We start from the raw sequence: 26,346 nt of genomic DNA on the forward strand, positions 1-26,346 counted from the left end.
CCCTCCTCAACCTCTCCTTCAAAATTAGGAGGATTTGAAGTGAAAGAGCAATATTTTGCATTTTTGCTATATTGTGATCATTATGTTCATTTTTGTCATGTGATAACTATTATGCCCTTATCTTAAATAAAATAAGAGTGAAATTGTCCATGTTAAAATATTATTCCCTACCCTCTCCTCATGAATCAAACAAGGTAATATTAAAATTCCTTCCCTCTCCTCCTTTTTTATAAATCCAAACAAGATAATATTAAAATCCTTCCACTCCTCTCCTCTTCTCTTCATTAAAATCCCTCCCTCCCCTTTCTCTTATTGAGCCAAACAAACTCTAAGGCTGGTAAAGTAGGTTAGTGATGTAGATATAGGCCAACCCGCAGTGATGCAAGTTGAAGTAGCCCACTTATATTTTTTTAATTTTTTTCAAAAAAATATTTTAAATTATTTTCACACACTAGTAAATGATTTATATATCTCTCTCTCTATCCCTGCAAAATATAGCCATATATTTAAAAACTGATAGGTGTGGCGGAGTTAGAAAAAAAAATAAAGTTCCAAATGAAAGCCCATTATGCAACTATTTATTATTTTTTAGATTAAAAAACTCTTATTATTGATATGGGTTGGTTTTTAAAATATTGAAACTAGACTTGAAGTTTTAGACTTAGTAAATTGTAATAAGATAATATAATGATCAATATATACTATATTTATACAAAAGAAAATGGGCTAACCCGTGATCACTGATGAAGCGGGCTCAAAGCGACTGAATTTTGCCGGCTCTACCTCTTGCCCGGCAGGTACCCCCCCCCCCGGCGCCCCAAAAAAAAAAAGGCACCCAAGGCCCCAGTTCCTTTGCGCTGATGTGTCCCCACCATCAGATTCATCCGCCCTCATCAGCCGATTGGTTCATTTCCTTCTTCCTCCCGTGCCCATTTCACAGAACCAGAGGCTCCCGTCTTTCCCTCCTCAGCTCCCTTCAGGGCACCCTGGAAAGAGCAAGTCCAGTCTTCCGATTTTCTTTCGCTGAATTTTCCACAATCCCAGACCCTTTTCTACTCACACTCAGTTCATCTCTCTTTGCCCAAATTTCCCGCCTTCCTTTCTCACTCTCGGACCATTCGTCCCCCACTCCGTCCCCGCGAGTTTCGCATCCCTTCGATTTCTTTCCGCAGGATTGCTTCTAGCTGCTTCAAATGTACTCTAATCCATTTGTCCTTACTTTTGCTCTTCTCCTATCTCTTCCTATCGTCTTCTTACTCGCCCCTCGTGTCCTTCCCCCTCGCCGCAGTTCCGTCCCTATTTCCCTCGACGACGAACTTGATGATCTTTCTCTCTTCAATCGCGCCGCTTCACAATCTTCTTCCAATGCTAACAATCCCTCCAAAGTTTTCCATCTTTCTTCTTCAAAAAATCCAAAGCTGAAGCTTGCCTTTCTCTTCCTCACAAACTCTGACCTACATTTCGCTCCTCTTTGGGATCGCTTCTTCGATGGCACCTCCACCAATCTGTACAACATCTACGTCCATGCGGATCCCACTGTGAACGTTACACGCCCCACTAGTGGTGTGTTCCGAGGGCGATTTATCGCAGCGAGGCGAACCCACCGTGCTTCTCCCACTCTCATCTCCGCAACGCGCCGACTTCTGGCAACTGCTCTCCTCGACGACCCCGCCAATGCCTACTTTGTCGTCCTCTCCCAGTACTGTATACCTCTCCACTCTTTCAGATATGTGTATCGTTCCCTATTTGTATCCTCTACATTCGATCTAACCTCACCTGAATCCGATTCCGCCTTGTCTCGCCTGGGTGTTCGGGAGAGGTACCGGAGTTTTATAGAGATAATCTCCAATGAGCCCCGCCTTTGGAAGCGATACATTGCCAGAGGTCGATTTGCGATGACGCCGGAGGTGTCATTCGAACAATTCCGTGTGGGATCTCAGTTTTTCGCGCTCACTCGACGGCATGCATTGGTGGTGATCAAAGATCGCGCCCTATGGAGGAAATTCAAATTACCGTGTTACAACGAGTGCTACCCTGAGGAACATTATTTTCCTACCTTGTTATCAATGGTGGATCCCGATGGCTGCACCAAATATACACTCACGCGAGTTAATTGGACTGGTACAGTGAATGGCCACCCTTACACGTACCGGCCTGCCGAAGTATCAAAGGAGCTCATTTATCGATTACGGGAATCAAATCAGTCAGATTCTTATTTGTTTGCCCGTAAATTTGCCTCTGATAGCTTGCAGCCATTGATTCGGTTAGCTAAATCAGTCATTTTCAAGGACTGAAATATGCTTTGGGTAAGTGATCTAATATCTCTATCTTCCGTTATTTCATTAATTTGGTTGGCGATCTTGTCGGCGTTTGGCATTGCAGGGGAGGGGGGCGCTCAATGGGTTGGAACTTTGCTGTTTGAAAAGTCTATCAATTTTTCCTTTCTTTTTTTTCATGCATTATATATTGGAATCACGGGTGGATGCTTTGTGCTTTCCCCTATCCTCCACTGACCGGCTATCATTCTTTGGTAGTTCCCTTTTTCCCGTATTGTCAAAATATCCCCATCTATCTTCAGGATCTTGTTTGGAGGTTGCGAATAAAAGCAATTGAAGGTTGAGAGGCTGTTGAAAGTTGGAGTGGTTAGGTTGCTGCTGCTTTAAGAATTAAGATATCAGGTGTGATAGATTTTACCGGGAATGGGATTCTTTCTTTATATGAAACTGTATTGGTGAACCGCTTTTGCCATTAGTGCCAAGCAAGCCTTATGATAGGGTTATGAGACATATGAATGTCAAAATACCGAAATACCACGCGTCCATTCTGGTTATTTTCTTTGTGGAAAGCAGAGCTGATGCTAAACGGTTCTAAACCAAGATGGCGAGGTCAATCCTTGTGAACGTAGCTGGAAGCATTCTCATGCCATCGGCCTCACACGATTGAAATCATTTGTAAACACGTTTCACATAAGCAGAGACAAAACTCCTCTCACATATTTATCTCGTATTTTGTAAATTACGATTGAAAAGCTACCTGTAGCCTATGCCAAACGGACCCATCGTCTGCTGGTTTTTTCCGGGTTGTTTCTGAGTTTTTCTATTTTTCTGCTCCATGTACGAATTATTTTCACATCAAGCACTTTCCAGCTATATTAGGATGTTTATTCGACGTAAAATTTCTATACCACATTCCGTGATTCAGCTAAACTGTATGAATTCTAATTCCGCAGGTGTAAAGATCAGTGAAGAATCTTAGTATGGCGAATTAGTTTTGCGTACTGTTGGAGCAGCTTGACGTGGCGTATATGGTTTTGAAGAGGCATGAACAGCCCACAACCTGTGTTAGCCCAGAACACTCCAACCGAGCGACTGAGAAACGGGATGAGGAATCAAAGGAGGAAACAGAGGAACAGATAGGCACCTTCGTGAGTTTGAATGAAAGGCAGTACTGTAGACAAGTGTATAATAGTAGATATAAGAAAAAAAGAGTGAGTGGCCATAGAAAGACGATGGTAGTCATGAGTGACTTGTTTTGTAGAGTGGTGTTGCTCTCACACCCTTTACTGAATTGTTTATAGCCAAAATTCACACTTGTGTTTTTATAGTCAGTGCGTGAATTCAATCATTAGTGTGTTGTTGTTGTGCGTATGAGAGGAACAGTGAGAAATGAACGTGAGAGTAATATTTTCCATTGAACAGGACGACTTCACGAGTTGTAGGTTGTATTGGAACGAACTCGAGCAACGGCCGAAAGGAAAAATGAAAGCTTCGCCGACATTAGGCCAGTTGCTTCTCCTTGCGCCAATCAATGGGGTTTATATGAAATTTGTTCCTTTTATTTTATTCCACGAATGGGCCCGAAAGAGCGAGGAACGAAGAGGATTCAGATCCCTCCATTCCTTCTCCACTTCTTTTTCTTTCCTTTTGTTCTTTTTGGATTTTTCTATTCATCTATCGTATTTCTCCCTGTAAAAGTAATGATATTTAGGGTTTTTGGACTTTAGGTTCACACTAGGCGGGACTGGCTAATTAGAAGACTTCATGTTCAATGTAAGGATAAAGTGTGTAAAAGGAATCTGCCTGAGGAACTCATGCAGTAATAATCACCAGAAAAGTTCAATGAGTTAATTAAAATTATTTAAACAGAAAAAGAGAAAGTAGGGGGCAAAAAAAGCCAGGCAGCGTTCCTTTCTTTCCCCGTGGCCGTGGGAACAAGAAAATTGAGTCTGAGGCAAGCCAGATCTGATGAAAAAACAAATCAGATTTGGTCAGTTCAACTGGAAAATAAAGTGAACCAACTAGTAATTTGATTTAGTTAGTTATTAAACCGAGTGGTAGTTGAATCAAATTGAAACGAAAAGGTAAAAATCGGTGTGAACCGATTTGAATGATTATATTATTCTTGGTTCTGTTTTTTTTTTATTCAATTCTTAATATCTTAGTTATCATAAATTTAAATGAATTTTAGTGATGATTTTCATATTAATGATTATTAATTTTAGTTATTGATGAATCATAAAAATCAAAATTCTTAATGTTATTGTACTTTGTCATTATTGCAATAAAACAGTTCTTATATTTTGTTATTAATTATTATTAATATTATTATATTTTTAATTATTTTAATATGATTAGTTTGATTTCAAGTTGACCCCAATATGACTAACTGATCCTTAAACTATTACTTCAATCAGTTTAATGTCTTGTCAGGTTTTTTTGTTTCTTAGTTGTAGCATCTGCATCAAGCAACATTGAAGCCGTTCATCGTCGCAGGTTCAGATTGGATTACCTTTTACACACACATATAAGTTTAGATAAATTAAATATTGAGAACTCATTAAGATGTTTTGTGATTAAAAACATTTGCAAAAGCATTTATACATCGTTCGGTAACAATGTTCTCATGCGACAGTAGAATTCGAAATTATAAGTTTTTACCAACTCGACCAATTTTTATTGACTCGCGTCGGACTTTAATTGCTTGACGCTGATTTTAAAATAAAAGAAAACTAAATTTTACCGCATCTTGATTGAAAATGATAGACGAATCGGATCTTACAATAAAATAAAAATAAATTCTGACTTCACATCACGCTGGCTATGCTGGGGTCAGCACTTTGACTGGGGAAGAGCAATAAGTGGACATTTTCGCTTTCTGACAAAAATTGAGAGTGTCGGTGGGCTCATGATTCTTTCTCTTTTCTCAATAAATATTTACAAATTTTATTTTCCTTGTCGGCGGTGTTTGCCAGGAGCCTAACAGGTGTTGGACCCTGATTCACGGCAAATGATAATCTAATGCGCCATGTTTGATTCATGTTTTTGGTATTTTATTCTGTATGGACAATGATCTAGAGGAAGGGGGTTGGGTGAGGACTCACGACATAAAGAATTAAGACTTAAATTTTTTATTGAGAGAGTTATTCATATTAAATATTCAAAAAAATCTCAAACAAAATTATTTTTAATAAGAAAATACTTGTATCTAGAAAATAGGATTTATTTCAATTTTTTATGTACATTCTTGCAGGGCTAGCTAAAAGTTGCCCTCTCACGTATGTATTTGCAAATTGCGATTGGGTTAGCATTCATTCATCACGGGCCCTTGCTTGACAATTTCTTTTCATTTAACAGACGGCTCCGTGTAGGAAAATATTTTCCCGGCGCTTAAACAAATAATAAAGGCCTACGTAAAAGAGCCAAAAACCCGGTCTCCCGTGCCTCCTGGTCGTCGTCCGCTGAATGAAACTTTTCAGCCAAAGCACATTATCACGTTCATATAATTTTTATGTTGAGATTCGCGGCCAGCAAAAAGAATGCATAAGTTGATGGCGGAGGAAAAAACAAAAGAAAAATAAATGCGCTGGTATAATTGTGCAAGTGGGTTTCAAGTTCCTGGAAACAGAAGCAAAGGGATCAAGGCAATCGTGCGAATAATAAATTATCTCCTTCTGGCAAAGGTCTTGTTGTCCGCTTTCAACTACGGATCTCTTCGTATTTTTATATTTTCGTTCACCGAACGATGTCCGGGGACGTCAAAGATCTCCATCCAGACTCATTTAAAAACTAAAACAGGTTTAAGGCTGCGCCATTAATGAGCGGTTAGCTAGGATTCTGTTTTGTCTTTTTCAGCAAAACAAATGCACCATCGTAATAGAATATCTTACGACACGTTTGCGAGATAATCATAGTGTAATATATGCTTTAAATTATATTAATGAAGGTCGCTTCCTTTCATATGTATCAGCTACCTCATCTCCATGGACTGAACACAATTTACAGTAAAACATCAATTTGCCTGCATTCATTAACAAGAGCAAGACCATACAGAAAATTTTCAGCTATCATGTACAAAACAAAACAAAGAAGAAGAAGAAGAAGAATTTGGGTCATCTATCATGTACTGTATACGGAAAAAGAATGTACTAATATTTCCTCTCCCCACAAACATAATTTATTGTGGAGCTACAAAAAAATATGGAGATAATGCAAGCTTTAAAGCTGATGTGATGCTTAACTCGGGATGAAACAGCACAGGCCTCTGTAGCTTCAGCTTTCGATCTGCCGTAAGACTTCTGCAATTAATCAGGGATGAGAAAATACAGAAAATGGCCAGCGCCTGCAACTTCCTGGGTTTGAGGATCTCATGAACCAAGATTGCTAAGACTAAAATAGAGAGTTCTTTGTTGAAAAGCATTTATGGCATAATCCACTTGAAAGTGACCGCATTGTGATTTACACCGAAGTCCATATCCCAACCCAATACCAGATCCTGGTTTACCCTGTCTCAAGGATGGATTTCCTGAATTTCCAATATTAGGATCATGAGTTCACTGTCACATAAATAGGGATATAGGAGAAAGGCAACAAAAATGATCCACTATAAACAGAAATAAATAAATCAAATGTTATCAAAATTAATTACTCCCTGTCAAAAAATTGTGTCAACGTAAAATCAGTAAAGTAAAACTGAAGGGAGTGTGTGGCAAAGTTAGATGAAGTCTTGCACAAGATCTGCTTTCATGTGACCTATTTAGTTGTTCAGCATGAGAATGGAATTTGAGTTGAAGCTAGGGTATTTAGCTCAGGATAAAACTCCTGATGAAAATAAATAATATGGAATGGCCATTTCTATGAATATGACCTAGCTCTAGCTTGCTTATCATCGAAGCCCTTATAAATCAATACAAATTGTTTCTCAACAAAAAGGCTTACAAATACCACTTGAGTGAGATGGGTTCAGAATCATTCTATTTACAATTCTGCGGCGCCCCACCCCAAGCCAACTTTTCATTTTTATCAAATCCACATAATGGATCTTTTATGTAGTAGACAAAAGTATGGATAATTCTTAATATGGGAAGGCCTGGAATGCCTGTCTTTCACTACAGAAAATTCCAATCTAAAATTACGCACAGGTGGAAGTAGTTGCAATTATTCCAGATCCAGTCCAGACCAGATTTTAGATGACTGGAATTACATATGGAATACTTTTGTTCATAAAATATGCCCACTGCAAAAGGCTACACTATTCTTGGCTCTTCAATTAGCTATAACTACAGGGTAATCAGGCTTTGCCGTTTTGCCCACAGGTCAAACTTTGTGACAAAAGTAACAGATGAACTGTTTGGGCTGCTCCATTTTATCTAGACAAATGACCTGAACAGATCGTGCTCAATTTCCACTTGACAAGCAGAAGAGAAGCGCAATCTAAAATAAACTCCTATGCTGGGAATTAGAATTTGGCACTTGGCAGAACTGATAGCTTAAAATTGCCATATGTTTAGCTTAGATCGAAATCTCCTTGAAGTCTTCAAAGAAATGAGGACCAAATCTTCTTTCACCAATAATTAAGATATTTAACAGCTTGTAAGTATCCAATCCCCATGATAAGTATTCATTTAATAATTAAAAGCCTTTGTAAAAGAACTAGTAAATAAATCAGGACAATTACTGTCAGATTTCAATAAAAGGAAAATTTGCAAGTCACTCTCAAGTATCCTGAGCAGAAAGATATCACTCACCAGGTACAAGATGACCAGATCCTAAATCAGTTCCACAATCAAAGAAAACAGCTGCTTCCAACATCTTGTTCTGCAGCAAGGGAGCAGTCAAGTAGTTTAGTTCATGGTCATTTAACGATAAATGTGATAGATTCAAAAGATGTGTGTAACATGCTTGTATCTAAGTCTGAGTGTGTCAGTGCTTCTGTGATGGAAAAGGTAAAGACATGACTAGTTTTTTTGTCAAACAGATATGTCATGCATCCCTTCCATTTTTGTGTAAAAATGAGACCAATGTCTACATATATTTATGGCCTGCTCAGCAACAAAATTCAGGAGGATTAGATGTTTTAATCAACAACAGAGATCTTTGTACTTGTAACTCTGGAAGCATGTAGCAGAAGGGCTGGATATGATGCACTGGGCAGAAATTATGATTCCAAAACCTGACAGGCAAAATATAGATTTCAAGAATGGAAATCTCTAAGAGCAGTCGGGCTTGTGTATCAAAAAGGGTAAAAAGAAAAAGGAGTAGCAGGGCTTTGATACAAATAAAGCCACAAAACTGGAACAAAAATCAGGGACTAGAGGGCAGGATAGGGACACTAGTCAATTTAACCATTTGAATGAGTTGCGAGCAAAATGGATAAACCTCAACCCGAAGAAATAATACTCCATCAACCTCTGCCCAAATGATTATATACTATAAATAGGGGTTTAAGATGCTTTCACATTTAAAATTGTAAAAGAGTTTTTTTTCATGAGATAGGAAATATGGGATCAGGCTCCGGACAAAAGGGGCAGAAGGAAAATCAAGCTTACTAGCACCTTACTAGGCATAGTAGTTGTACTTACTAACAATATACAACTTAAGCCAGTCCTTTTCCCCAAAAAATAACAGTTTAGTGGCACAATAGCGTGAACAAAAAATATGAATAAACTCATCACTAACCAAAGGGATTTTCAGTTCACTATTAGCAACCAGACATGATCGCCCTGATCCAACAGCTCCTTCACCATATCCGCGCACACTCCCAAGCCCTCCAATGGAAAAGGCTTGGTAAGGAGCCATGTCCCCAACGATTGAACCACCTGTAAGGCTGTCAGAGGGAAAGGTAAGGATGATAGCGGAAAAAAGAAAGAATACAAAAGGAGGATAACTATATATCAGGTAAAAATCGGGATTTATGAGATATAAAGTTTATTTCAAGTGCTTGAGACTCTAAACATAAATGGATTATAAGTTCTTTTATTTATTTATTTATTTTGTTGGGTCGGGGACTGACATTATAAGTCTATTTCAGTTCTACTTTGATAAGATTCAGAAAAATACCATGTGCCCATCATAAATGTTCTTCAGAGCTTTTAGCCCTATGAAGATAATCTATTTTAGCCACTAACTCGTTCTCAACCCCCCCTCCCAACACACACACACACATTCATAGCAACAATTTCACATTTTCAAGATGAATCCATGCCTTATATATCGCCCATTCACAGTTTTTATTTAAGGCTGACATCACAGATGATGTTTCATTGTTTCTTTAACAACAATTAGCATTTCTTCTTTGATGCCTCTTAACTAAATTAAATAAAAACATAGTAACCATTAAGGCCATAACTGCTAGAAAATGCTAACCTTGTCAAGAGAAAAGTTGGTCCAAGTTTGATTCCTTTGGAAGCAGCGAACTTAAACCGATTGAAGATTAGCCACTTGGAAAGAACTGGAATACCTTGTTCGATTTGAAGATTGAACTGAAAAAGGCAACGGGATTTCAGTCAGTGGAAGACAAAGACAACTGGATAATAAGCAGAAAAATAATTTATTACTTGGAGAAAGCTACGATCATCTGCCTTTGCAAATCGAGACTCCTGCTTTAACACTACCATACTGTCATGTGGATTACCACTGCAACAAGTAATTTGCATCATACGGTCAAATCAGTCCAACAGTAAGAGTACAAGAATACTGGAAGCCCTGATTACCTGCAAGTCAAAGGAAACCCTTCATAATCTCTACTTATGGAGCGACCATCGTCATTCACTGGACGCACGTGCTGCATGGTTTGCCATAATTAGTTTCCACTCTACCATCGGCAAATCTAAAACTGTAATCTTGTGGATAATTAAAAAGCACAAAAACAAACACAAATTGGGCAAGAATGTTTGATAGATTCGTGAAACATCCAACTTAACCTCAAATTTTATGCTGGTTGTGTTTCTCCATTTTGAACTTGGTGGTTCATTCAGATCCAGACCCATGGAGAATCGAGATAAATTTATGCCTCCACTACCTGAACGGGAGAAGTTCTCTATAGGTATACCATGGACTCCAATGTCAGGTGAGAGAGAATGCTGAGAGAGAACGGGGAACAAGAATCATAAATTTAGGAATATGCTATTATGTCGACCAAAAAATTCTATATCTCATTCCAGAGAAAAGTAATAAGTATTGTTCAGTAAACCATTGCGTTGTCCTTATGCCATACAAAATAACAAGTATATAAAGCATCAGCAGGAGCAGCAGTAGCAGAAGAAGAATGTACACCTGTATAACAAAAGACTGCTGAGCTAGCCACTCGGGTCGTGGCCTTCTGTAAGCAACCAGGATATTTGAATCATATAGACCTTTATCCCACGAAACATCAAGCTTCTCGCTTCCTCCAAATAAGTTAGGATGTTTGATGCAGAGACTAAAGGAAAAGGTTGGAATAAATCATTACACTGTTTTGGGAAAACCAAGGACACAAAAATAACCCACATCACTGTAATATGCTATCATGTCGAGCAAAAAATTCTATAACAGCGCGTTCTCAGATCTTAAATGTGCCCCAACAAAGAACTCCGTTAAAATACATCACTGTAATACAATCTCTGAAAATTTTAAATCCATATCACACTATTATAACATTATAAACACGCAAGAAACAGACTTAGACTTTTACCTCCCAATTATCAGCGAAAGTGGACTGCCGGAACTCCTGATAGAAAGAAATGTAAATAACTGGTGAGGAATTTTGCTTATAGGAATTCAAAACAATATTGATAGATTTCAGCAAATACCTGAGCGCAGGGAACATCAAAGAAGCACACAGCTTGTGAGTGAAATCAACATTGACGTCAATCTTAGCTGAAAACACTCAAACAGGTAGAAGGCGTTATGAGTGGAAAGAGGAGAGACACTAACGCTCGGAAAAAGAGATTATGTAGTTCAGAGCGTAAAATGGAAGGCTTGAGCATTACTAACCTTTACCAGCATGGATGCTCTTCTGAGCTCCCATCCTATTAAAGGTGCATCAACCATTAAACTAACCAATATTACGAGGGAAAGGACGAATTTTGAGCCAGTACAACACTAGAGGCCTCGAATAGAGAAATAATTCTGGAATGCGAGGAGAGAGCGCGGCGTTTTGTAATATGCGAACAGCGAACGAAATGCTTGTACTTTTTAACGTCCCCCTGCAGCCGAAGTTGTTCCTACCTTCCAAGTTCTGTTATCCCTTTTCTCCTTCGCAGGTCTTGCTTGCACGTGAGGGCGTCCCGCGAAGGCGTCTCTCCCTCTCGCCGTTCACGTGCCAGGGCTGTGACTTCGGAAATGGTTCCAGTGTATGTTAGTTTGGCCCACAAATGATCATATTTTGTTGGGTACTTTGTATATCGGCATTGTGGGGGAAGAATATCCGCCGGTGAAAAATCAGCTTTGTTTTCTTCATAACACTGGCCCATCTTTTTCTGGACTTCTCTCGCGCACACCCAGGATCGAAACCGATATGTCCTCAATTCTAGAGGTAGAGGACCAGCGTGCCATCAAGCCCAGTAGACTTCGGCTCCCAGTGTGAAGTAGTTTGTTCTTGCATCACGTGTGCTATTATAGTTTTTTTTTTGGTCAAACGCTAACGTTCGCATTAGGAAAAAACTTAATTCAGGTTCTCTAATCACGTATTAACATATACTGCCTCCCGTCCTAATTATAAGAGCCAGTTGACTAATTTGAAGAGATCAAAGAAGTAAGCTGAGTTAGTTATTTGTTATAAATAGGTGTTGTCTTTCCTAAAATATTCTTACTAATCAAGTGTATAGACTATAACTCTTATTATTAGAAAGGCTACTTTAGAAAAAAAAATATAAATATGAGAGAAAAAGTGGATTGGGGTCTTATATTTAGGATCAAAATAAAAATCAAACAAGATCTTATATTAAGAACCGGTGGTAGTATATTTTTTTTATTTTATATGAATTTATAATTAAATATTTATATTTTAAAAATAAAATATATAGTTATGTGTGATTGAAACACTTACATAACGAATATAAAAATTTTGATGTAAATATTATGCTTAGTAATGTTACTAAAAGATCACAACCAAAAAAAAAAGAAAGAAAGAGGCACCCAGTTGAACAGAAGCAGCAGTGCCTTTATCTTTATACCAGAAAGATGTGCATGGAAGGACTAATGCTTCTAATACGAACAACTGTTACAAGAAATAAATGTTGAGAGTGTCCAATTGAAATACTCCCAATCAGTTGGCAAATAGGAAGAGAATATTACCTCTGTTACTTAATATAATAGCTAATCGACTAATTTGAATAAATTAAAAAAATTTGTTAAGTTAGTTATATGTAATAAATATGTATTATTTTTTTCCTAAAATACCTTTGTCAATCATAAATATTAGCTAGAACTACCGTTTGATGGAACTTCTAACAAGTGCGGCTACTACATGAATTCCTTTGAAAAAAATAAATAAATATGAGAATCAAAATAAATGGGGGTCATGTGTTTAACACCAAATTAAATACCAAACTAACTTTTATATTAAGGAACAGAAGCAGTATATTTTAGGAAAAACTAATTTGACAGTCCTTATGGTTTTATCAAATTTTGAATCAGGTCCCTATATTTTTTTTCCTTTTTATTGAGTCCTTATTCTTTAGTCTGTTAATTATCTCAGCCCTTCTGTTAACAAAGCGTTAAATTAATTGCTAGTGAATGATATGGCAACTAAGCACATTGTCCCCCCCCCCCAAAATGCTCCTCTCAATCTCTTTCGAGGTAAAATATAAAGACGTTAGCAGAGGGAAGTTTTTAAACATATGATTTTAATGCAACCATGAGAAGCTTTAGATGCTTTATTCTTGCTAGTCCCCCCATTCTGCGTACACCCAAAAATTGGTTCATATTCATGGAATAATTTGCCGCTGTCATCCATTACGAAGGTTATCAATTCCTTCTTTTCCACATACTAGCCAATAAGTCAAATAAATTTTGATCCTTTTTTCTTCTTCCTCCTATCATTTTTTTGGACCGGTTAGAAGAGAACAATCCTTTCCCATGAAATTTGTTCTCAGATGTTACTTAGGAAACAAGTGGATACATTCTGATACGTAAGCTAGAGATATGTATTATTTGCTGATTTCATTGCACCTCCCTCTGTTAACCTTTTTTGTCCCTCCTCTGCTTTTTTTTTTCCCCCGCTGATCCTTAAGTAACGTTGCAGAATAAGAGAGCTGAAAAGTAATGGCCAAACAAAGGAGAGCATGAACAATTTACTTCGAAGGAGATGGAGAGGAGTAGAGAGAGAGAGAGAGAGGCCGAGGGAGACGGGGAAAGAACAGTGTCAGTTGCCACATCACTCACCATCAATTAATTTAACGGTTTTGTTAACAGAAGGGCTAAGATAATTAACAGACTAGAAAACAAGGACTCAATAAAAAGAAAAAAAAATTATAGGGACTAAATTCAAAATTTGATAAAACTATAAGGATTGTCAAATTAAGTTTTCTTATATTTTATGAAATTTTTTTTAACTATGACTACTGGGCCAGGCCTATCTACGAACTGAAACAAAACCCTGCACTGCAACTGTGTTTTTAACACATATGCTTGTGCTGAAAATTTACGTGCTGAGGTATAGATGGAAGAGCAAGAGTGTTAAGCTAGTCTGCTGATTGCTTGAAATATAATGAATTATGTTAGTCCTATAAACAACCCTACACACGTATCGAAATGGACTTTGGGTCCATTAAGTTTGGGGCCTTCTTTGTTGGGGCCGAACAGCCAAATAATATTTCGTAAATTAAATTAGAAATTCAGACTTCAGAGTATCAGGCCCAAAAAAGGGGCCTTCAAAGCCGGGTGTACAAGACTAACTGGTTCTATAAATATTTTTTGGGGGACCAATAATTCTTTTTTAGCTAGGCATGTTCTCATATTGAAAGTAGCAATGTTTGAGATGCTATCAATACTAAATGTAAGCATATTTTTTTAATAGAATTCAAATATTAATTGACCATATTATAAGAAATTAGGCCATGTCACAGCATGAGACCCAATATCCTGAATGGGCTAATGCAGAGAATGTTTTTAGAGGGAGAGTCAAACACGGAAAATAAAGAAACGCACGGAGACGATGTGTTTAGAGAGGGTAAAGAAATGGCCTGTACACGAGGCTCACATGGCATGATTATGTACAGGGCTTACTACTCGCATTTCTGTGCATCTGTTTATCAGAATACAGTGTTCATGCCCATTTTTTTCATAAGACGCCCCGGCGGCTGGTTGTGGGACTTAGTCAAGGGATCCATTCATTGAACTCGTCTTGCCAGCTCAGTAAAGGACATCGTCAAACGTCAATGTCAAGTCCAAGGAATAAAAACCAAGAGACCAATCTTTTATCCTTGGTCAGGCCATGTGTCGTCCACTGCTTTGTCCACTACCTTCTTCGTGAACTGATGGTGCCGAGTACTTCTTCTTCTAAATGAAACCACCCTGTCATTAGTTAGCTTTTATATATTCATTCGCCCCCATAATGTCTCGTGCATCCAAACTCGAGTGAGTGCAAATGATAGAAATGCTCATGGCAGTACTGACAAATTGACAATCGTTAAGGCTATCTGAGGGTTATAGCCTATAGGGGAGCTATAAGAAGCCAACATTCATTGTGCATTTGTCACACGATACATGACGATATTCTTTTCATATAAGACTAAAAAGGAAGCTTTTCTTTGGGAATTGTGACGCAGAGGAAAGAGCAAAATTGACGCAGTATTATTTCATCGTCGTTCTCTCCGTTTTTTTTTTTTTGAAGTCATATTTTTATGCGAAAGTTATCCTTTTTATCCCGCCTAAAGTATATTGACCCTTTGACTGTTTTGTTTTGCGCTCGCGCCCGCGCTCAAACTTTTCACGGGAATTTACGTTAGTAATAAAAAGAAGGGCGTCTGTTGAGGGGAATCTGATTGAGTTGGATTAATAATAGTCGGCTTGTTAAGAATTTTGCAATATAAATATTAATAAATGTCAAATTAAATTGATATCAGTATTTTATATACAATTGAAACAGTGAACTTGCCAACATGACGCATGCCTTTGCGCGCTGCTAGCTGCGTTGTTGACCTTCAGGCCGAGGCTATACAAAGTGGCTGGCTGAAGGGAAACCTCCTGAGAATCAGGCACCGGCGTAGGCCGTTAACAGTTTATCAAAAATTCAAAATTACTGGTCATCCCGGTTATCCGATCTCCATTCTCCACCGTAACATGCACTTGGCGCCGCCGCGCAATTTCTTCCGTACATCAATTGCCTGTTGATTCCGGTCATTAACTGCCCCCCTCTTTTTTAGAGGGAGAATATTCATATTCGTATTTTCTTAAAAAAAAAATAGGGAAAGGTAGAAAAAAGATTAGTGAGAGAAACATACAACAACTTCAACTCTGAGAGAGGAGGAGACAGCCAGCTATTGCTAGACAGAGAAAGTGATTGGATTTAAGTTTATCTTAATTATTTCTTTCGCTTTTGGGTTGTGAGTGAGTCTGTTTGGGGGGCCTTGAGGCTGTCTCCGTCTCGTATCGTTTTTGGACCGCTTCTTTTCTGAGCTTCACGGAGGGGGGAGAGAGAGGGGAAAACCTAGGGGAATTTCCGTCTAGTGGATACTGTTTTGAAAAATTTACGTGTTCCTTGTTGAATTAAAATTGTCGAGGATCTGAGCTAGGGTTTTCGATCGTGGTTATTAAGTTTGTGTGTTTTAAGCGTTTGGATTTGAGGAGGCAATTGCAATGTTGATTGGAAATGCGATTATACACGGATTTTAGCTCCGATCTTAAGAAAGTTGCCTAAATTTCTGAGTGAAGCTATGGATGTCGATTCCTCGATGGCACCGGAAAGCGATCACGATCGTGCTGTGCAAAATCACACTGCTAGTCAGCCTCCGGCAGCTATGGATAGAGAGCAGCGGGGAGAGCAGCCGTCGTCCGGAGACGAGTCTCAGGCACAGTCGCCAGTGCAGCAGCAACAGCAACAGCAGGCGGCTGCTCAGCCGCAGCAGAGTCCTGTTGTTGGACCTAGGCTGGCGCCAACTTACACTGTCGTGAATGCAATTCTAGAAAAGGAGGAGGATGGGCCAGGGCCGAGGTGCGGCCACACTTTGACGGCGGTGGCAGCTGTTGGAGAGGAGGGTACACCTGGATACATTGGTCCGAGGCTGATTTTGTTTGGTGGTGCCACTGCACTTGAAGGGAATTCTGCGGCTGCTGGGACTCCTTCATCCGCCGGGAATGCTGGCATACGTATGTGTTTCATGAATCAATTATCTCTTCGTATTATGCTCTGCACGTTTAACGTAACTGAGAGATTATGGATATTCAAACAATTAAGCTGCGTAACTATTGTCATTAAGTGTTAGAATTTGGAAAGTTTAGTTGCCGTTTGGTCTGGTCTAGTTTCTGCTGTTTGAGTGAGTATCCAATCGCAACGTTGTTTTATATGCTTAAATGTACCGAATTAATGATTTTCTGACCTATTCAATTTTTGGGACATCTGTTGTTGGCCTCTGTGAACTAGAATGTTTCCTAACAAGGGCGTTATGCTGTTCGCTAACTTTGCTTTGTTAAGTACGAAAGTCTCGGAACAGATTATTTAAATTGATGGCAGGGAATGGACTTGGACAGTATCGTTTAAGAAAAATAGAATAATTTAGGTATATATGCTCGGATATGAATTTATCATTTATAGAACTTTCACCCTTTTACAACTATTTTTCCTGTATATTTTGGTGAATATTGTGAAGTATAGGCGAAAACCTTTCCAGTCCATCCTCCTTAGGCCCACTTCTGGTGGGAACATTAAGTTGAAGAGGGATATGGTTCTTGGGAACGCTTCATTTTTGTGAATTTCTTTAATTCCTTTTTGCTTTTCCATGACGATGCACTTGAACAGCAGGTTTTGCTATTGCTTCTTTTATGTTCAAAACCATTTCACTAGTGTTTCATTCATTGATTGAAATAAGTTGTCAGTGAGATTTGCTCTCTTCACGCCTATTTTGTGCACTTGGATTCTGTTTGCTATCGCATATGGCATATCCCTACCTCCTAGATGTTATCGACCATAGCTGGGTTGGACCACTTTACACCTATCCAAGTTGCTGTGCATGCATGCCTTGCATTTGGTTGTTCCATATAATACGCACCCAAAAAAAAAAAATCCTCCTCGTTCTTGAATTCATGGGGATTTGTTGTCATCCACTTGTCAACCTGTAAGGAATAGTGTGAGGTGAAGGGATTAATTCTTTAATTTTGCATGCTAATTTTTTGGTTTGACAAGAATAAATATTGATTTGATAGGATTGGATTGAAAGTTGCTTGATGAGGAAGTGAAATTGCTATATTACATCTTTAACAATTTTAAGTGATAAATGCTCCATGCTCTAAATCGCACAACTCATATATCTTGCAGGTTTAGCTGGTGCCACGGCTGATGTTCACTGTTATGATGCCTTAACTAATAAGTGGTCTAGGTAAGCTTAAAATAGAAGTCTTTTCTTTTCATCCTGCATTGAGGCTTAAGTAATATTTCTATGCCCTTCTCTACTTGGCTTTCATGCTAATAAGTGAATTATAACATAGGATAACTCCCTATGGAGAACCTCCAACCCCGAGGGCTGCACATGTGGCAACTGCTGTAGGAACGATGGTAGTAATTCAGGTATCATGCAGAGGGTAGATCATGTTATCTGTGTCTCAGACTATTAGTAGATTCAGTCCCCCCCCCCCCCTCTGTATATCAGAGTTCTTAGTGGAACATTGCATTGCAAAACAGGGTGGCATTGGTCCTGCTGGTTTGTCAGCAGAGGACCTTCATGTTCTTGATCTCACTCAGCAACGACCACGATGGCACAGGTTGGATTTGTAATCTGTGTGAATTTTTCTTCACGTTTCTGATAATATTTATCTAATATAGCACCTGTGAATTCTATCTAGAGTTGTTGTTCAAGGCCCTGGACCAGGGCCACGTTATGGACATGTGATGGCTTTGGTGGGGCAGAGGTATCTTATGGCAATTGGAGGAAATGATGGTAACGACCTTAGTGTTAGTTCATTAGCATTGTGCGCCATGAAAAAAAAAAAAAAGGAGTTTTAAACTGGTATATTACTTGCTTTCCAGGAAAAAGACCTTTGGCTGATGTATGGGCCTTGGACACAGCTGCCAAGCCTTATGAATGGCATAAATTGGAGCCAGAAGGAGAAGGCCCACCACCATGCATGTACTCTTCTTTCTTTACCAATTCTTCATTTTAATGAACGAAATTATTGACCCTGCTGTGCACATAATTATTTTAAAGGGCTGTTAGTACACGACAGTTTCCATCTATGTTGTAGCCATTGACTTCTTTAGCCAGGTTTCGTGGTCTGTTACTTTTTGGCACAGCAGCAAAGACTAGGAATTTGTGAAGTCTGTGCCATTGAATTATCTGTAATTTTCATTGTTCTTTCATGTCAACCATTTTATCTGTTGCTTTATTGCTTCAAAATAAAATTTACCTGGTTAGGATTGCCACAAGCTTCGTTGCCCTTAATCTTTTTTCTTACTTATAATTCTCCAGTACGGAGGCTCAGAAGGCCATGTGCATTGAACCTTCGCCTAATTCTTGAAATATTTAAAAGGAATGCAGTCAATTTTAAATGCTACATTCTGCTTTAGTTCACTTTTTTCTGTTTTGTAAATCATGAGATAATATGGTCAATGTGATGACTAGAAGTAATGTTTTGTTTCCTGGAAGGGGCAGCTTAGCGTGGCATAGTGTTATATGCTATGCTCACAAATGCTTATTGCTTGTTGTGAGCATATAAAGGACTTTACCATAGAAAATGTCAACATGTAATTATGGAAACTATCTCTTGTAATGAATTGGCTATCATTTAGTGCTTGAAATTTTTTTGAGATAATGTTGGTTGAGTTTCATGCTTCCATTTATATTTTGAGTAGGTATGCAACTGCTAGTGCACGCTCTGATGGGCTTCTTCTGCTTTGTGGAGGAAGGGATGCCAATAGTGTGGTGAGTTCTTTGTTTTGAATTTTACGTTTCACTTATTCTTTTGACTTAGTTTATCTGGGAAGTCTTGCATTTATTGCATGCAATGGTCCCTTGTGTGCATCTGGGTCCTTGCAGAAAGTTCCTTTTTTCATAACAAATGGTATATGTTGAGAGGGGCTTTTTTTTTTTTTTTTTTTAAATTATTGTAGTTTTATTTGTACATATTGATATTTGAAATTTTAGGAGAAAATATTCACTTTTCACTGTAGTACTTTGTGATTGGGAATTTAAGTCCAGTTCTACTTCAGTTAATTACTCAGGATGGTTAAATTCCTTCAATGGCATTGATAGTGCCATTTTAAGTTTGAGTGGTGTAAATCTAGAGTTTGGTATTCCTAGTAATATCTATCTTGCTTTCCTGACCCACTGGCCATTACCACTAATACTAATTGTTTGACTTTTGTTTAATTTCTGTTCAACATTTTTCTTCAGATCTCGTGAATTGTTCCCTTGTAAGCTATTTCAAAACTTTTCTATTCTTCTGCCTCTTGTGATGGGCTTGTTTCTTGCAGCCATTGGCTAGTGCATATGGACTTGCAAAGCATAGGGATGGTCGATGGGAATGGGCAATTGCCCCTGGTGTTTCACCATCTCCAAGATATCAGCATGCAGCAGTGGGATTCGGTTTCTTTTGTTTTGTTCTGTTAACTTAGTTGATGATATATTCCTGGATCATAATAGTTTGATTTAACGATTCTAGGTATTCGTTAATGCAAGGCTCCATGTGTCGGGAGGGGCTCTTGGTGGAGGGCGCATGGTAGAAGACTCATCAAGTGTTGCAGGTACTGGGATAATAATATTGCCTAAAATTTTCCCGTTTGTTGAGTGCGTCTGCTGTATTTTTTAATTAATATTGATAGTTATTGGGGAACCCTACCCAAAAGCTAGCCGTTGAAGTGGGAGTATTAGCTCGCTTAAATACCCCATTGAGCATCCCATGCCCCTCAATGTGGGGCTATGTATTCCATACTAACTAGTCTCCATCAAGTGTGTGTGTGTGTGTGTGTGTCATTTTTATTGTTTTTTATGGCTTTGTTTGATCCAAAAGGCAACTAGTAGTTGTTGGTTGGTTTAATGCCTTTGCTTCTCCTATCTTAAACCCTCACTGGTTGCATCCTGACAGAAGAGTGACTTCTAAAACTATTACTTTTAATCAAAATAAAATGGAAATTCTACTTAAGGGTATTTCTCTGGTCCTAGTTGGTGCCATGACCTGGAGCCCTTGACCTATGTAGAGGCAATATCTAGCCATGATCCTGTCAATGCTTTATTTTTTCAGAAAAACTTATAATATCTCTCTCATATGTAGTGTTGGATACTGCTGCTGGTGTTTGGTGTGATACCAAATCTGTTGTTACCAGTCCAAGAACTGGTAGATACAGTGCTGATGCAGCTGGTGGAGATGCCTCAGTTGAATTGACAAGGCGTTGTAGGCATGCAGCTGCTGCCATTGGTGACCTTATTTTTATATATGGAGGTTTACGTGGTGGTAAGATATGAACTGAGCTCCTTCTGGATTTAACTTGAATTGTATTTCTCTCGCTTGATGTCAGATGATAATTTGATTTGATCTATTTAGTCCACTAAATCAGACCTAATTGGGACGAAATTTCAGAGGCTATCTAATGCTGTTGGAAGAATTGGGAGGAAACTAATTATGGAATGGTTTGATGAGCATGAAATTCATAGCTTTCGTACTATTGAACATGTGAATGTTCAGCATGACTTTTCAAGAAACTAGAGTTGGGAAGAGAACTTAGACAGCTAAGAGAAACATGGTTTTAGTGATATCTGTAGGCCCTCTACTGGCTCAATCTATGACATAGTAACGAACAATTTAGAGCAAGAAGTATACTGGTGAAAAAGTCAGTAAAAGCTTTGATCTTAGGCCAAAATGTTTTGTATTGGTGTAATATGAAGTATTATTTCAGTCCGACGTATGTTTCCTTGTAATTTAAGTATCTTTTAGTTTTTTTTTTCTTTTTTATTATGTGGTCTTGACTTGAAAATAGCTAGCATGTTTCTATTCATCTTTCATAATTCATGGTGGTTTGTCAAAGGGAGATTTTGGGGTTTAATTTGTCTTCAACTCCTCTGGAAATGTTCTCCCGGGAAATAAACCTTGTTTTCTTTTTCTTTTCTTTTTTTTTTTGGGGGGGGGGGGGTGTTGTTTCACATTTTGAAAGCCGGACTGACCATTATATGTTGGATTTGTACTGCAGGAGTATTGCTCGATGACCTACTTGTTGCTGAAGATCTTGCTGCTGCTGAAACAACAAATGCTGCTTCGCATGCTGCTGCTGCAGCAGCTGCATATAATGTGCAAGCAGGACGATTACCTGGGCGATATGGATTTGTTGATGATAGGAACAGGATGTCTGAAGCAACTGCTGATGGTTCAGTTGTCCTGGGAAATCCTGTGGCTCCCCCTATAAACGGTGACGTGTATACTGATATTAGCACTGAGAACGCCCTGCTTCAGGGACCCCGGTAAGATAGTGATCATTCACACCAGATGAAGTAATTACATATTGTTGCATGTTTGGCTTCATCATTCGCTGGATGATATTTGAACAGGAGGACTAGCAAAGGCGTTGAGTATCTTGTTGAAGCATCAGCAGCAGAAGCTGAAGCTATAAGTGCCACATTAGCTGCTGCTAAGGCACGTCAAGAGAATGGAGAAGTTGAATTACCTGACAGAGACCGTGGGGCTGAGGCTACCCCTAGTGGGAAACCAATATCTTCGCTGATTAGGCCTGATTTGGCAGGGCCAAATAATATTATTCCTGGTGGAGTTCGGCTGCATCATAGAGCTGTGAGTCTTACATTGTGATTGTAAAAGTACTATGAAAGGATTAATGGTTCCTTGAAATCATTGATTGTGCTTTCTGATTTATCTTGAATTTGCTTCAAGGTTGTCATAGCTGCCGAGACTGGTGGAGCATTGGGTGGTATGGTTAGACAGCTTTCAATTGACCAGTTTGAAAATGAAGGCAGGCGAGTTAGTTATGGAACTCCAGAAAGTGCAACTGCGGCTAGAAAATTATTAGATCGGCAGATGTCCATCAATAGTGTCCCAAAGAAGGTATGTGTTGTATATTTAATTAGTTATTAAATAGGCATGGATTAAAAATGACAAGTATTTTTTAAACAAATTTTTAATATATAAAGTTATCCAGTAAGGTTTTGAGATTTCAATATCTGACAAATCATGTCTTTATAGATGATTAGAGTTTAGTAATTGATGGGGCAGGGGAAATGCCCTTGGCCTACCGGATGATGGGAACCAGACCAATCAAATGTTGATACTCTGTAAGGGGTCAAGTGTGAAAAATCTGGTAGATCATGGTTATTGACCTCCCCTCTCATTTTGTTCTTCAACTTGCCACCTGTCACATTATGATGTGGTGAGCATTGCATTAGAATATGCTGTGTTAAGTGTCTTTTTTAACTGCAAAAAATCTGATAGGTCATGGTCATTGACGTCCCGTCATTTTGTGCTTCAACTTGCTAATTCTTGGTGAAATGTGCCAGGTTCTTGTGTTGTCTCATTTTCTAGGAGATCCCCATTTCTGCTGTCTATATTATTTCAATTTTGTTTATTGTGAAGTCCTTTTACCTTCTTATCAGGTCATAGCTCACCTATTAAAACCTCGTGGCTGGAAACCACCAGTTCGCCGGCAGTTTTTTTTAGATTGCAATGAGATTGCAGATCTTTGTGATAGCGCAGAGCGGATATTTTCAAGTGAACCAACTGTTTTACAACTTAAGGCACCAATTAAAATATTTGGTGATTTACATGGGCAGTTTGGGGATCTGATGCGTCTCTTTGATGAATATGGTTCACCATCAACTGCTGGTGACATAGCGTAAGCTTCTCAATTTACATTGGATGGTTTCATATTTCATATGCATATATGGAGTTTTTTTTTTTTTTTTTTGGGGAAATACATACTGGGTGCTATTCAACAGAAAAACAATGCAACACAAAAGAAGAAAAAACTAAAGATCCCTCATCACCTCCTCCCATACAAGAACAGGTGGAGGTTGATGATCGAGGCTGCAATAATACCTATCAAGAGAATGAGCAAGTTTAGCTAAATAGTCAGCAGTATTATTCTCATCTCTATACACATGCTAAAAATCCACCTGCCAATTTCTATGAACCCTAGATCTGGCATCGCCAATAATACCTTTAATCTAAGCTTCAGGATGCGCGCCCTATACATACAACACATTGCCTCTGACAAAGGTTTGAATAGGACTTCAATTTAACCAAAAAAATTATATTGACTGTGCAAACCTTAATCCGATCGCATCTAGGTGAAATAGCTTCCTGGCCTTTAGAATGTTATGATGAGACCAGGTACCATGCTGATAGATTTCATCCTATGTGGGGGCTCTGATGCTTTATTAAGTAGCAGAACGTTTGTGGTTGGCTTCGTGTTCATAATATTCTCCTCCCTCCCTTTCTGTGCGTGCGCTCACTTTTTTCTTTTTTTTGATATGGTTCATTAAGAGTATCATAAAACTGATGATTTAGATATTTAATTATCTGTCTCTAATGTTGTATTAATGACCTTCAGATATATCGATTATCTATTCCTTGGAGATTATGTTGACCGGGGTCAACACAGCCTGGAAACTATAGCCCTTCTACTTGCTCTGAAGGTGTGCTAGATATATGAATTTTCTTTGTGTTACTTATTTATTTTGATGGCCTTAGCTTTTTGCTTTGCTTATGTGAATATTGCAGGTTGAATGTCCCAACAATGTGCATTTAATACGAGGAAATCATGAAGCAGCAGATATTAATGCTCTTTTTGGTTTCCGCATTGAGTGCATTGAGAGGATGGTAAGTAATATATAATGTACTGGACATTGACTTTTTTTCCCCAATAAAAAAGGTACATCAATCAACCTTCTAAATCGCTGGTCAGGGTGAGAGGGATGGAATTTGGGCATGGCATAGGATCAATCGTTTGTTTAATTGGCTTCCCCTGGCGGCCCTAATTGAGAAAAAGATTATTTGCATGCATGGTGGTATTGGTCGTTCAATAAATCATGTCGAACAAATTGAGAGTCTTCAGCGTCCAATTACAATGGAAGCAGGATCAATTGTGCTGATGGATCTATTATGGTTAGTCCATTTGTATACTATGACATGCTTATGACAGTATCATTTATGTTTATTTGGAAAGTGACAGCATGAAGTGTTTGTCCCCAGGTCTGATCCTACAGAGAATGACAGTGTAGAAGGACTGCGACCGAATGCTAGGGGTCCAGGGTTAGTTACTTTTGGGGTGAGTGTTCATTACCTTCTATCTTGTATACAAGGATCATTCAAAAAACGAGCGAATGGTTAATTTATTTTTTGATTGCCTAGAAGGTGGCATGAAAATTCACCAATTCACTTCACTAAGATATTATATCATATAATATATAGATTGTGGTCATATTTGCCTAGCTGGATGTTTTCTGTACTTTATCAAGGTAGAAACGTGTATTGCCTTAGGATTAACTTACCTCATATGCTATTATGCTCATCTCAATGGGGTTCACTATTGTAGCCGGATCGTGTCATGGAATTCTGCAACAACAATGATCTTCAGCTGATTGTTCGTGCTCATGAATGTGTGATGGATGGCTTTGAGCGTTTTGCTCAGGGACATTTGATCACCCTATTCTCAGCTACAAATTACTGTGGTATTTTTCTGGCTTTTACCTGTAGATAAAGCTTTTCTAATTATAACATTTGCCCTTCTAAAGTGTGAATCTTTTTTGAGAGTAGGTACTGCAAATAATGCTGGAGCGATATTAGTCTTGGGCAGAGATCTTGTTGTGGTTCCTAAATTGATTCATCCATTACCACCTGCACTTTCTTCCCCGGAAGCATCACCAGAACGTCATATTGAAGATACATGGATGCAGGTACTACAAATATTTACTTAAATGTTTTGCGCTTTCTTGGTGCTGTATAATATAGCATTGCTCCTATCAAATGTGAGCGATCAGCCTTCGATTGGATCTTATACTGATGCGTCTTGTCACTTGTTTTGAGCATTTTCCTTCCAATTTTGTTTAATATGTTTAGGAGTTGAATGCCAATAGACCACCGACTCCAACTAGAGGTCGTCCTCAAGTTGCTAATGATCGAGGTTCACTTGCTTGGATATAAAGACACCAAAAATGTCCCTGCTCCCTAATATTTTGCCCAAGCGGCCTGTGCCATCGCCTGGTTTCCTCGTGTTTTGTAAATAGCATGATGCCATTGGTGGGGAATATTCGAATTTGTGATCTCAATCCCAGCAGAAAGCTTTGGGGCTTTCTTAATTTTTGTTTCCACAACTCAGTCAGAGACGGCCTTGTGAACTTAAGTTCAAGGTGCTCATAGGTTGCTACTGCTGGTTTGCTTTGGAAGGCTTGGAAGTTTCACTGCAGTTTCACCCCCGTGCTGTAAATGGAGCCACAGGCATGATGGTCATGGTTATGTCTTGTTATAGGTTGTTAGTGCTGGATATTCATGTCATTAATTTTCACAAGGTTTTTAACTTCTCATCCTTAGCCGATTATTTTTTTTTCCAGACAAAAAAAAAAAGTTGAGAGGTGGAGAAGGTTCTTTTTTTTTCTTCTTTTTTTAATTCCCTTCTTTAAGGTGATGGCGAAATATATAAATCAAAAATCTTTCTTCCGGTCCCTGTATCATAGAGGTTTTGCTTTGTGTAATTCCCTGCCTTGATCTGTACCATTAATTTTTGTGTGAATGCGTATATGTCTGACCATAAATTTTGATCATAGAATTTGTATTAAGCCCTCTGCGTTTATGTTTGGGCATTCAATTTGCATCTGCATTTTGCCTTCTGCCGCGCCAGTTAGCGGAAGTTGGAATTCCTTGAAATCTGAGCGTGCGCATGTTGCATCTAGAGTAAGTTTGGGGGGGCCACATGCGTTATTGCAGTCCATTAATGAATTTGTGA

The 26,346-nt window shown here is 38.6% G+C and overlaps 3 protein-coding genes across 5 annotated transcripts; 2 read left to right on the forward strand and 1 right to left on the reverse strand.

Moving 5' to 3' along the window:
* Nucleotides 1-865: 865 nt before the first annotated feature.
* Nucleotides 866-3,627, forward strand: LOC114716008 (glycosyltransferase BC10-like). The gene is made up of 2 exons (XM_028900933.1): nt 866-2,306; nt 3,230-3,627. Exon 1 carries the CDS (start codon nt 1,194-1,196, stop codon nt 2,292-2,294), a length of 1,101 nt encoding a protein of 366 aa, XP_028756766.1. The 5' UTR covers nt 866-1,193; the 3' UTR covers nt 2,295-2,306; nt 3,230-3,627.
* A 2,647-nt stretch (nt 3,628-6,274) lies between these two features.
* LOC114716009 (outer envelope protein 80, chloroplastic) lies at nt 6,275-11,513 on the reverse strand. 3 transcript variants are annotated; one of them, XM_028900935.1, is made up of 11 exons: nt 11,250-11,512; nt 11,066-11,132; nt 10,948-10,983; nt 10,551-10,695; nt 10,199-10,357; nt 9,989-10,059; nt 9,833-9,911; nt 9,642-9,757; nt 8,955-9,102; nt 8,024-8,093; nt 6,275-6,574 (listed from the first exon to the last, which is right to left on the reverse strand). In XM_028900935.1, exons 1-11 carry the CDS (start codon nt 11,281-11,283, stop codon nt 6,549-6,551), a joined length of 951 nt encoding a protein of 316 aa, XP_028756768.1. In that variant the 5' UTR covers nt 11,284-11,512; the 3' UTR covers nt 6,275-6,548. The 3 variants fall into 3 exon arrangements, with proteins under 3 accessions (XP_028756768.1, XP_028756767.1, XP_028756769.1); XM_028900934.1 differs by having other exon boundaries at nt 6,275-6,801; nt 11,250-11,510; XM_028900936.1 differs by lacking the exons at nt 6,275-6,574; nt 8,024-8,093 and adding an exon at nt 8,366-8,448 and having other exon boundaries at nt 11,250-11,513.
* A 4,015-nt stretch (nt 11,514-15,528) lies between these two features.
* LOC114716006 (serine/threonine-protein phosphatase BSL3) lies at nt 15,529-26,208 on the forward strand. The gene is made up of 21 exons (XM_028900931.1): nt 15,529-16,565; nt 17,731-17,791; nt 17,901-17,979; nt 18,094-18,173; nt 18,255-18,349; nt 18,439-18,538; nt 19,261-19,330; nt 19,882-19,983; nt 20,070-20,151; nt 20,679-20,858; nt 21,592-21,859; nt 21,947-22,184; nt 22,284-22,454; nt 23,000-23,238; nt 23,956-24,040; nt 24,126-24,224; nt 24,310-24,509; nt 24,597-24,672; nt 24,940-25,075; nt 25,161-25,300; nt 25,464-26,208. The coding sequence occupies exons 1-21, from the start codon at nt 16,133-16,135 to the stop codon at nt 25,545-25,547; spliced, it is 3,018 nt and encodes a 1,005-aa protein (XP_028756764.1). The 5' UTR covers nt 15,529-16,132; the 3' UTR covers nt 25,548-26,208.
* Nucleotides 26,209-26,346: the final 138 nt, after the last annotated feature.

The sequence above is a fragment of the Neltuma alba genome, unplaced genomic scaffold (genome assembly GCF_004799145.2).
Source record: "Neltuma alba isolate B1F8T4 unplaced genomic scaffold, ASM479914v2 tig00011640_pilon, whole genome shotgun sequence".
Lineage (NCBI taxonomy): Eukaryota > Viridiplantae > Streptophyta > Magnoliopsida > Fabales > Fabaceae > Neltuma > Neltuma alba.